At 40.8% G+C, this 13228-nt stretch overlaps 1 protein-coding gene across 1 annotated transcript; it reads right to left on the bottom strand.

Annotated features, from left to right (window-relative positions):
- Positions 1-3995: 3995 nt before the first annotated feature.
- On the bottom strand, positions 3996-9343 carry lig4 (ligase IV, DNA, ATP-dependent). Its single transcript, XM_027011828.2, has 2 exons — positions 9075-9343; positions 3996-7871 (listed from the first exon to the last, which is right to left on the bottom strand). The coding sequence occupies exon 2, from the start codon at positions 7854-7856 to the stop codon at positions 5127-5129; it is 2730 nt and encodes a 909-aa protein (XP_026867629.2). The 5' UTR covers positions 7857-7871; positions 9075-9343; the 3' UTR covers positions 3996-5126.
- Positions 9344-13228: the final 3885 nt, after the last annotated feature.

Below are 13228 nucleotides of genomic sequence, written 5' to 3'. Positions count from 1 at the left end.
GAGAGAGAGAGAGAGAGAGAGAGAGAGAGAGAGAGAGAGAGATCACCTCCAAAAACTTGACAGGAAAATGACATTGTATGGCTCTTTCATTATGGACACATGGTGAGTTGTCTTTCAAGAACTGGAAGAAAAAATGGGCTGCCAGAATAAATAAATAAATAAATAAATAAATAAATAAATAAATAAATAAATAAATATATATCCATGTGTTTATTTAAACAATGTTGTTTTGACACTTTTGTTTAACATCATCTGTTGTTTTGAGTCGCCAATTCTTTTCCTAAGTAATAAAAAGCTTTACTTGGACGTAAAACTGTTTACTGATCTTTTTTTCATAGTTAGAGATATTAATGTAAAGTAACTGCTCCCTATCTGGTAAAATCTGATTTCAAAACTGAATTTTTTTTTTCTTTTTTTGTTAATGACATTTAAAAAGAAGGCTACAAAAATCAATCCATGTCCTTTTCTTAATTAAAGCATCTCAGCAGTGATATGTTTAGAAATGTGTGAAAGGAAACTCAGAGTCACAATACTTCATATTCATGCATATTGAGAAAAAAACCTCTTGGCAATGCAAACTGAGCACAGTGTGAATGCGTGGGGACTCAGTCTGCACCCTTCACAGTGAAGAGACCAGCGGCAGATGCGGGAAGCTTGATCCGCAGACAAAGCAGAAAATCAATACTCTTTTGACATGGGCATTCTTTAGTTAACCTACTGGGGCTTTATCAATGGGAAGATAAAAATATCAACTGACTGATGGGAGACAAGTGATTAGCTGTTGAAAATAAAACTGTATTTAAATATACATAATGCATACAGCATAATACATGCACAAGGAAAACCATGAATAAATGTCACCAATGTCACGGTTTTGGGTTTCAGCCTTTTACCTGGCACTACATAAGCATGTATGGTATGTAGCTTCTTTAAACAGTGTTTAGGCATGTGGGTCTAACCACCATTGCCATATGTAACTGTGATTAAACAATAACCAGCCAATCAAATGAGCGTAAGGGATGCCCCATTTTGACAGCTGATCTATCATTCAAAACCAGCCCTCCCACAAATAGCTCTGGTTTGTCCCAGTCTGTCTCACGTGCTGTGTTAGAGAAAAGGTGAAAGATCCATCCAGATGGTACAGCCTGGGGCAGAGTTGAAAGAAGAAAGCTTTTACGTCACTTTGGCGTCACACCTTGGCAACGTGCCCATCCAAGTATGTGGTGACAGAGAACTGGATACATTAGAACCTGAAGGCCTCTGAAAAACGTATGCCTTAAAGGGATACATTCCTGTAACGGCTCTGAAGCAGCAGAAAGATACAGGATGCGCACATATAACTAAAAATATATATATATATATATATATATATATATATATATATATATATATATATATATATATATATATATCAGTGTAGTAGAGATCTATGTCTCATAGATAGAAATTAGAGATGAAGAATGCAGATGTCATTTGTGTGCATGTCATATTTATACAAGGGTAATGCTTTATACGAGGGCACCATTTCTTCTACTTACAAAGCAGTTTTCATTAGCAAATCACAAGGACAGAGGCCTTGTATATGTCTTCTTCCAAGGCACAATGACATCATTAGTAGTAGTAGGACAAAAGTGGAACGTAGACCATCTCAGTTCTCTGAGGTTCACTACATTACAGACACATGACACTGCATTCATTCCCTTTATACACACATGCACACATGTACTCAATGTGCATGAAACATATAGACATACATATATCAACACACACAAATACACACATAGTTAAACAGAGTCCTGATAAATTGACAGATGCTATAAAGGTTAATGTCAGTATCTCGCAATTTAATCAGAAATCTAAGTGAAATTTATCTTTCATTGATTTAAAGGTTGAGGGAAAGTATCTGCTTTGAGCCAAAAATGAGCACTTTGAAGAAAAAAGAAGGACTTTGAAGAAGACGGAAGCAAAACTGCTGGAGCCAAGGGAGTTACCCTTTACCAAAGAAAAAGTGATTAGATTCACATTGTTAGTCTTTGGCAAGAAAACTCCTCTCCCGAAGCATTTAATATTCCAGGGATGTTAACTATAATGCATTTTAATGAACTTAGTCTCACCCAGAGAGAAAAAAAAATGTCCCCATTCACTCAATCCTGTCCCCAATTCCAGAATCTCCTCTACATACTCTTTAGGAAAAGCTTTATCACTTCAAAGGGAAAGTTTGGAAGGAGGTCAGAGATGGCACTTAATCACTTAGACTATGGGTTTATCCTCAGCCAAGAAATGGGACATAGCGGAGAAAGCCAATCCGGAGAGAGCTGTGTCGCACCGAACCCCTGGATTCCAGCTAGACCATAGTAGGTACACCTCATAAGAATGAAAGGGTCAGACTGATGCCTGTGACACAGAGCAGTGAGAGGGTGCTGCATTGTAGTCATCACAAATAATATGCAGAGGTGGGGCCATGGAATCAGTGTAAATGTTTTATATGCAACAGCTCGACATGTGGAGTCATGAGAAATGAATGCGTTATATGCAGCATTCTTCTAAATTCATCATTCTTTTTCTTTTATTTATTTTTTTAACCAGACCAGTTGTTTGCCACCAGGGACTCACCCCATCCATGTACAGTAATGGAACCATTACAAACTATCCCGGAAGAGAAGTCCAATAGTCGACGCTGCTGGTTACGACAATAATAGCAATAAGAGCAGCATTTGGCAGGAGGCAGAAGCAAGGGGAGCCAGCTGGACTGAAGCTGTGGCACAGATCCGCACGCCAGCCTGAGCCCATGTTCGCCGCTTTATTCCGCTTCATTCAAAAGAGATTAGAAACGGAGCAGAACAAGAGACGGTGTGCCATTCAGATGATGTAGCTACGGCCTACTTCTGCAGCTACGCAGAAAGACAAATGCATGCCCAAACAAATACCGCAGGCTGTTCACCTTGATATCCTCGATACTGCGCAAATAAACGCATTAGGTGATCCGGGATCAACAATTCCCCCAAAACCGGACATTCATGCTCCTTCCACATTTGCTGCAGGCCACGGCTGTCAGGGTCATGCTCTGTGTGGGTGTGCGCTGAAGACGCTGAAACATCAGAACTCCCCTAATGGCGCCAGCTACATCCTTCACCTTTCAGTAACCTGCCTCTGAGATTTGAAACATCACCAGAGGGGCAAGCAGAAGCCAAAACAGAATGCACATTTTCACCGTTGTTTGTCCTACTCTTGAGCGTTTTTATACAGAAATGGACCTTGAAGTATTGGAGAAATTTTGGAGGGGAGGGGGTTAGTTATACAAAAGCAGTCAGTGGACTCCCAGCGCGAAGGTAGCACGTCCCCAGAGCCAAAGAACACTCATTTGCAAGGCAAATCTAGCCATTATTAGTAAACGTCTGCTGGCTCTCTACATGGGGTGCCTCATTTCTGTCAAAGGCACATAACCATTTCCAAACAATTTATTCATGTCAAGGCCTAAAGCAATGGATCCCCTCTCTCTGGAATGTTTAGTAGGTATGCCCAATTACCACTGCTAACTGATTAAGACTTCTACTGAGAGCTGAGCCATCAATTATCGAGTAGGATCAGTAGCATCAGATCATGTTTATCCCTATTTAAACAACCTTTTCTAACTCCTATGACAAGACAGACTTTAAATGATCTGTACAGACTTTGAATGATTTAAGACACATAACATTAGTTATGATAATTTCAGTAATAATACATTTTGCTTGGTGGTGTAGTTCTTTGAAAGGACTCTACTAAATGTACATTTCAAAACACAATTGGCCCTTACTGCAAAGTAGCAAAGTGCTCCCTCTACAGTTCACAAATAATAAATCTCACCCATATATAACATAAAACAGGGCTGGGTAAAGGCCATAACAGACAAAAAGGCATTTGCACTGATCTGGGACCAGTGTTCATTCCCCATACCTTAAACCTAGCTCTAATAAGACAGACCACAAACAGGTCACAGAACCGCAGCTAAGGGCAATATCTACTCGCCTGAGGCGGATGCATTACGGCGCATGCTGATGCGGGTGGTCCCTTGCTACTTCGCTGACCTTTCCATACAGGAACCTTTTAGAGGTGGGTGCACCCCTCTAACATGCTCAGGGGAGCCATTTCAGCTCAGACTCCGGCTGTCCTACCTGGCATGCCCTCGCTCACCTTTCCAAACCCTCTGGCAACACGATTTCCTCATTCCCCCTGGATTACCTTTTATAAGGGGCTCTTAAGCTCCTCTCATCCCTTCAGGGCTATGTATGTCCCTGTGTGCATCCTGTGTGCATCTTCTGTGTGTGTGTGTATCAGGGGATGATGCTGAGAAACCTCATTTTCAGGTTCACTGAAATGGTGCTTTTAGAGGAAGAATGTCATCAATGTTTTCAATAGAGCTAAAAGAAACAAACCAGGCAAGCTCAATATAACATATGTGAACATAATCCTCAAATCAAAAGAAATTTGATTTGAACTGGTAGAACCAATATTAGGCAAGCTGCTATTACCATTATGGAAAGAGCAAATCACTTTTCAGTATAGATCATGTTATTGAAGTGAAACTGCTGAAAGATTACTTAAAGCTCACATACAAAACAATCGGAAAGTCAACAAACAATTTATAAATTCTGTATTCTTCAAGTGGTCTAAATGAAATGTGTCAAGCTTGCTAAAGAACCAAATTGCTTAGGCCTCACCTAAACACACTGGTTTGACAGATGTAAGTATACTGAATGACTTCACAAATTGACAAAGCATTATTATTTACAATACCATCAACATTCTAATTCACTTCACCAATCTTTAATTTTTGTCATATAGAAAGATAAACTGTAAAAACAACCTTATTCTGTCATTCTTATGAAACATGAAACCATCTTACATAAAACTAAAAAAAACTAATAAATTAAAATATTATATTCACATGATCCACACTTTCTGTAAGGAATCCAAATAAAGCTTGTCTAAATAAAAATGTACTTATTTATGTAAATCTAAAATGGTAGTCTAAAAAGGCACATATTGCCTGTGCAAACTTATTATTGCTAAAAAGTCAAAGATGATCATCTCAACAATGATCATAAACGGGTTGCAGTCTCTAAATGGTGTGGTGGCCTCCACTATTACATGAGGTAGTCATTGTCATTCAATAAGTGCCCTGCCTTAACAGATTCAGTTACCCATGTCTCTCTAACTATCTTGAACTTCTTTGTGAAGAGACGCCTCAGTGTCCTCAGGTCCTGCACTCTCTCCTCCCCTGCCACCACAACATGCGAGATGCCTTCTTTTAGTCTCTTTATCACTGTGCCTCCATGAAAGCGGAACTCCAGGGCCCGGGAGTTCAGGCATGACCCTTGGATGAAACTTTTCGGGTCTCCGATGTCACCATACCGGTCAAAGTAGGCGCAACAAGGTCTAAACATGCTGGTTGGCAAGTCATCCCAACCATACTTCTCTTCTACTGAAGCCACAGAGGCAACCTCCATTTCCACAAGTCTGACCCTGCCAAAGACATCCCGCAGCTGCTGCTCGTCTGTGTCGACATAGTAACTGTCTCCGTAGCAGTCATACTCTTCGGCAAAGTGCTCCCTTGTAGAAGGCGACATGTGGATCATGTGTCGTGGCTGCCATGGCAGCACCTGTTTCCTGTCCAGACATTCCAGCAGCCAGGAGGCACCCACCACATCATACTGGTCGGCACCAATGAGGTTCTTCACCCTCATGTTTTCCACCCCAGCAATCACACAGTACGTGTCCTTCCCAGGGTTCTGCACCACGATGCCGCCACAGCGGACCACGGTCTTCTCAAGCTCAGCCTTGGAATGCGTGTCACTTCCGCTCATCACACAGAATTCTACATCTTCAAACATGTCTGTTTCTTTGGTAACTGCTGACAGGTCTTGGGACCTGAAGTGGTCCACAATACCAATAGTCCTTTTGGGCTTGGGCCCAAGTTTACGTTTCTTTTTGTCTGGCTGGTCTTCCTGGATGTACAGATGTCTGGACGCCAGCTTACCAAAGGCTTTAGTGCAGAATTGACTTAGCTCATCCAAGGTCATGCACTGATGCCATTCTTTGTCTTCTCTGATTCTCTCAATCCTGGGGAAACGCAATGTGCAGTTAGTTTTATACATGTCACTGGCTACAATCTCCGCTGCTTTGACCTGAATGATCACAGAGTTTTGTGGCTCAATGTAAACCTCAGGCTTCTCTGTTCCACATAAAATGGCTGGAGGAGGGTCAATCTTGCGGTAAACTTTCCAGTGTTTGGCCAGTTTCAAGCCAAGATCATAAAGCTCCTTCATGGTGTAGCCTGATCCGATGCGACAGACTGTATGGAACACTGTGGGCTTCCCTCCAGGACTTGGAGTTTCAGCAACGGCACAGAGGAAGTGGGACAACATCCCACTCCGCCTACCTTTCCCCCAATAGCCTCCAACTATCAGCAAATCCAGTTCATCCATCAGACCATCCACATACTCAGGTTTAATCTTCAGCCAGCCCTCGCCACGTTTATCTGGCTTGTAGATGGACAGAGGGTTTTTTACCATGATCCCCTCTTCCCGATTGTCGATGGCTTCATTGAGGGCGTTTACAACTTCCTTAATGGCTTTGGCTTCGGTTTTAGGCACCAGCTGGATGCGGCCCTTAACAGGCATGAAGACAGTCTGGAGGGTGTCATAACGCTTCTTGAGAGGCTCATTTCCAAACTTCCGGTCATTGACGAGCAGTACGTCAAACACACAAAAACATGTTTGTAACTCGGAGTCATCCACAAGCCTCTTGATATCAAATTTGCTGCCTTTTTGCATGAAGGTCTCTGTGGTGGGGTTGTAAGCCATCATCTCCCCATCCAAGATGCAGGTGACCACATGAGACTTAAAGACATTGTGGATGTATGGTGTAAGGGACCCCTCTAGTGGCGAGGCCCCAAATTGCTGTGTGTACTCAAATGAGTTGCGTGTATAGTATTTATATACATCCCCATCCTTATGAAGTTGAATGCGTTCACCATCCAGCTTGGTCTCAATATAGAAGGGCTGATTTCCAATCTGTTTCTCCACTTGGGGGATGTTGGCCACAGCCGCCAGCATAGGTTTGAAGGCAGAGAACAACCCAATTGACACATCAGTCAATGTAATGGAGGGGTCATGTAGCTGTCTACATACCTTATCCAAGTCTGTAGTGACATTGTAAAGCTCTGGAGCATCTGGGTGGAATACCTGGAGCACTGTTTCCTTGCTAACGCCAAGCTTCATGTCTTTCAGGATCATACGAATAAGCCACTTCTGCTCCAGTGCTGAGCTCTGAGTAATCAGATGTAAAAGACTTTTCTTCACAAGGTCTTTCTGTTTGCTGGCATTATTCATAGCTACTGAGTCTAAAAAGTTGTTGACCTCCTTAATGCTTAGGTTACCCTGGCTTGGGCATCTCTTTTTGAGGACAAAGTAAGCTATAAGGGAAAAGTCTCCTGATTCCCCTTGAGATGTAGTGGGAGCTCTGTAATTAAGAAGCTTAGTTGCTTCTGGTCCTGTTTTTGGGAGGCCCAAAACCTCGATATAGAGTTTCGCCAACATGTTTTCTTTGATACCATATGCCATCCTCTCCCTTTCAAATGGAGGCACTATGAGACGCATGGCTGGGTAGAATGAGTCTGTAGTGTTGGGATTGTCTTTGTGAAGGGCAGCATGAAACTTTCTCCATGAATCCATGAAATCTTTTAAGAATTTAGCTTTATCAGGTCGAAGTTTGGCTTTCTGGATCTTCTCAAGGACTGTGCACAGGTCAATGAACGGAACTTGAGCAGCAACAGACATTTGTGATTCACCATCATTTTTAGAAGTTCCCTCCATCACTACTGAGTATGCCTTTTAAAGAAATATATACAAACACAGTGCTGAGTCAATACACAAGGGTTTGTTTGTAACCGTTTTTACATTTACTTCTCAAACAGAATCAGGTAATTAATGGTCCTAAAGGTCTCTTCCTATTGAGTTCTGCAATGCCTTTTCAGACACTGCCATTTGCTTAAAGGTTATGGAAGTTAGTCAGAGCTGCAGAATGTAGCCCAATATAGGCACACAATAAAATAATCAGATCATCACTGTGGGGTCACAGATGCTTCAGCTAATCAATTACCTTAGAGAGGTTATTCAGACTAATATTTGAAAATCAACTACAAAATTAATGCCAACTATGCATAATTTTAGGCTTTGGGGCTAAAATTATTGTCATCATTATCATTATTATTATTATTATTCACATGTGGCTGATTTTAATTAGGGAGGCATGATGACAATAATTCAAGTGTTTTGCTGCCTTTTATGGTGCATGGAATCAGTTGGGTTAATTACAATACACAATTAACATCTTGAAATGAATAATAATAATAAGAACATTGTTGTAGATGATTACAAGACAACATTCTAAGCAGGATATCATGTGTTCTTTCGAATTATTCTACCTTTTTGAGTGATCATACCAAGGTTTACTGCACTTGTGCATCACCAATACTTCAGTTTATGCTTAGATTGTTGTAGATGCATGTTTTATTTATATGCATATATATACACACACTATCTATCTCTCTCTAGAGGGGGGGGGGGGGTAGTTATTGATCTTTGGTTTTGGGTGTTCAAAATCACAACCACCACATAGCTTGTTAGCGAGTAAGCCTGCCATACTCCTTCATTATATCTGCTACATACTGCATATTATAGCTATCTGCTTCAGCAGGATATTTTGACACAAATCGTGAAATCACTGGCATTTTCGCTACTGCTAAGGCTATTATGACCCCGATCTCATGTTTTTTACGTAATCGTGTTCCTGGGCATGAAAACATTTTAGTCGAATTATTTCCATAACCCGATTTTGCTAGTACTCGCACGCTAATTGTTTTGCATGTAAAAATACTGAAAGCTACCAGTATGGAAGGGGCTTGTAATGGGTTAGCTAGCTAGCTGGTTGGTTAGCTAACGTTATATTTGCTATTGATTTGAGTCGATCTGAGATTGATATCTTAATAAACGTCAAATAAAGCTGAAAATGAAAACCAAAAAGCAACAAACCTGAGGATATACGAATTTTGGTCAAATTTCACAGGACTGCCAAACTTCCAGCCTTTTCGTTGTTTCTAGCTTAATTATTTCTCGTGTTGTGGCGGAAGTCGACAACTAAAACCTCCCTTAGAAACCGTAACGTTTAGCCAACATCTGATTCGATAGCTAACAAATGTCAATGTATTTTGAGTTCTGTTGGTGTACTGCCTACTAACTACGTTTTAAATATAAATTGAATTAAACTAGATACTTAATAATGTTTAACTGTTTCTAATGTTGCTTCATGGTGTAACAAAAGGAAATGACGACAAAATGTTGTTTTCTGGTCGCGTTCGAGCGTCGCACACATCTGCGCAGTTGGCTCATTTTTATTTAGTCCAAGTATGCTGAATATCTTGTGCTCTGTGTAGATAGTTTCTGTTTCTATAACCCGTAGTAAATTTCTTTCTGCTCGGAGAATAGTTATATTTTACTTTTGAATTTGTTATTAGCAGTGTAGTAAGAAGAACTGGTGAAATGGGTTTGCACAATTTAAACTCACTGGCCTTATGATTCAGTAAATGTAATATATCAAAAGGTGCCTGCATTGTTTGTTAGACTACAATCTAAATATTATATTTTTGTCAGTATGAACAAAAGATATAGATTTCAGAACAAATATAATCATCAAGAATGCGCCTATGCAGGAAAGTGTACATCTGGCTTTCATTTCGTTCCATGAGGTATGAAAGTCCATGAGGTGGCGCCATAAGCCTTTCTCAGATATGAGGAACTGGTTTTGGAAGATTTGCCTGTTTGGTAACACATTCAGTCAATAGACTGAGTGTTAAAGCTACAAGTAATTTTTTTTTTTTTTCTGTGACAGATTTGCCTTCCACACCCGACCATAGTATAGTAAGCTAATTCTGCTATAACTGCATTATTATTAAATTTGCAAGGCTCTCAAGTGAATTCAGTTACTGCAATTTTATAAGCCTGGGCCCATACGCTATCGAACACTGAAGCCAAAATAAAATAAGCTTCTTAATAAAGGCATCATATATGTAGTATACAACCTTAAGTACCCAATACACATCAACAGGAAATGCTTAGTGGGGCATTCTATAGGGCAACCATGAATACAAAGAGGAAGCCATGTGTCATTTCTAGACCAGGGATCAGTCCCCTTTCACACACTGCTACCAGTGAATACCAAAGAATCTCCATAAAAGGCAGCATATACGTCTGTAGAGGCATACTCTTATTCTTGTATTATCTTTGATGCTGTTGTCATTACTGAGTGTCAAACTGTAGATATACACGTTAGCCAAAATTGTCAATTCAGTGACCACAGGGAAATCCATTGTATCTTTTAGTTTCCATCTGAAAGCTGCATTTTTTGTTTTGCAGCAAATTTTACTGTCACTATAGGGGACATTTTGTTCTCACAAAGAGAGTAAAATAGAACATATCATAGGTACAGCAGTTGGGTAAAACAGGAAAAAAAAAACTCAGCAGAATGTGGTGAAAAAAAAACCAAAGAGCTGAACTGGGTCACAAAGTTCTTGTTTTTGATTCCCTTCTCGCTCCTTTAATGATGAACAGCTGGGTACATTGTGTTCATGCAGAATGCATACATGTTAGGCTACAGAACATAAACAGTAAGGTCAATGGTGGACTCAGGCTGTTTGAAAGGCAGGAGTGAAAAATAAAAAGGGCATGTACAGCACAACTTGGTGACGTAAACAAAAAGCCATGATGGATCATATATGATGAAATAGTCTTCATTCTTGAATATCATTATGTTATTAGGCTATCCTGATTTTAAAATTGTAATCTCACCTATATGTAAGCAGGTTTGGTAGGTAAATTAAAAATCTTAAAGTATTTGATGGTCCCCCTAAATGGTCATCATGGAACCCACTTTGGAAAAGGCACAGTGTATGGGAGGCTATAGGGCACTAACTCATACTCTTCACTGGGATTTATTTCTCTGCATTGCAAGATCACTTCTTCGTGTTTTCTCAAGGGCAAGATTTTAATCAGAATGGCACCTGTAGGGAACATCAAGTTTATCCTTTTGTGAGGGTGCCTATTTTGCACCACATCTTCTTCACTGGATGGGCAATAGAAAACTTCCCACATTCTCACACATGTAGGAACACCCTTTACAGCACTGCATCACATTCAAACCATTCGAGGGGCACTTCTCCATAAGAAGAGCACCTAAATAGTTACTTCTTCATGTGTACCTGTAGGTGTACCCTATACAGCATTGCATCACATTTTCTCTACTGGAAGGGGCACCCTGAGGTACACTGTAATATAGGAGCAGTATGAACATTACAATCCCTACATTACCATAGGGATTGTCAAGTGTAGTCCAGAACACCTTATAGTGCATTTCATCACATTTTCTTCACTAGCAAGACGCGTGGTAAGATTTTCTTGCTCTGGAGGGCACATAATCATAATTTATTACATGAAGGGCCACTCTAGAGGGCATTTTTTACCCATATGAATGGCAAGGAATAGGGCACTTCCTGTTGTTTTTGCTGCTCTATAGGGCACTTTAGCAATGCTTTTTTCAACCATGGGGCCCCTCTTCCAGAGTCTGCCATTGAGTGCATTGATGTTTGATTGATCAGGGACACTTTTACTGTATGCTTAGCATTTTCCTGAAACATTATTTTTCAAGAAATGGATGGATGGATGGATGGATGTTAGGTAACAGGCTTGCAAAAGTAATACTCATCCAGGTACTAAGCTGATTAATAGTTTGGGCATTTCAGTCACTTATATCAATACAGTTTATCAAAGTATGAACGCAGAGATGTGTAAGTTAACCACTTAGATTTGTTCAAAACGTAAGGGTGTGCAGTGGCACTCTGTAACACTTAATGAAAAAACAGGGCTAAATACATTTCACAGATTCCAACATATTTTTATGACCCCATTCATGTACATGGAAACACCGCAGGGCTCTTCAGAACTGTTTGCTCTATCACATCACAGCTTAGGTATTTTTCAGTATGACACTCATGCAAGGGTGTGTGTTTGTGTGTGTGTGTGTGTGTGTGTGTGTGTGTGTGTGTGTGTGTGTGTGTGTGTGTGTGTGTGTGTGTGTGTGCGTCTGTGTGCGTGTGTGTAGATATTCATGATTTTGACAAAAAACAGAAGATTGTCCATTGCCCTTCATGTAAGCTAATTTTGTCACTATGTAAATCATCATATGTCAAGAGTTTAACTGAACACATATACTAGCATTTTGATCCTTGAAGAAATCACCACCCCAAAATGCTAGCATGGCTAAGGATGAAAAGGAGATGGCGAGAACCAGAATGTCATTTGTAGCGGTAATGGGTCAAATATTTTCAATTCATCATTACCAACACTTTCCGTTATTATTAATCCCGCTCTAGAACTTGAGAAAACACTAATGCGTGTAGGCCCGATGTTTTCCACTAGGGTGCGATCAATCGCGCAGTATGCAAGCAGAGTGAGGGAGAACTGCGCAGCAAAAACAGTCACACACAAGCCTGGTATGTTTACATCAGATCCGCAGCAGCAGAAGAGGAACCCCTGGATGTACAAACCTCTCCTCTTCTCTCCTTTCTTCTACTCTCCTCTCCTTCTACCTTCCAGCCCTCTAAATCTACCTCTCTGGCAGCAAGCTTCTCTAGTGGTGTGCCATTGATCTGGTCACATCAAAGCTCTAATGTAACAATTGTACAGCTGACTTCACAGCAGGTCACCGAGCAGGAACAGGTTACATAACACCCCGTGTGGGGTGTGTATGTTTGGGGTGGGGGGTGGGGGGGGGTGAGAAACAGAGCAAAGGAAAGCCAATCTAAGCCTCAGAGCCAAAGAAAAGAATGAGAGCTGACCTGGAAGATGGTAAACAACTGACGTCAGTGATGTGAAGTCCGCTTTTAACCGGAACCAAGCCCTGAGTGTGTGTGTGTGTGTGTGTGTGTGTGTGTGTGTGTGTGTGTGTGTGTGTGTGTGTGTGTGTGTGTGTGTGTGTGTGTGTGTGTGCGTGTGTGCATATATGCATCTGTGTGAGTGAGGGGGAGACTAATGTTGCTTTAAAGGAGAAAATTTTGCATATCAATGCTTTATTTGGAATGACACATGGATCAGAGCGGGCTGCTGCCACTGAAATGCCCTTCTCACACAAATTC

This window comes from Electrophorus electricus, chromosome 16 (genome assembly GCF_013358815.1).
Source record: "Electrophorus electricus isolate fEleEle1 chromosome 16, fEleEle1.pri, whole genome shotgun sequence".
Classification (NCBI taxonomy): Eukaryota; Metazoa; Chordata; class Actinopteri; order Gymnotiformes; family Gymnotidae; genus Electrophorus; species Electrophorus electricus.
Note: the sequence above shows the minus strand (reverse complement) of the source record. Positions and strands in the feature narration are given on the sequence as shown.

What these genes read in the sequence shown, in the direction of transcription:
- lig4 (XM_027011828.2), bottom strand. Translation starts at nt 7,856, where the DNA reads ATGGAGGGAACTTCTAAAAATGATGGTGAATCACAAATGTCTGTTGCT.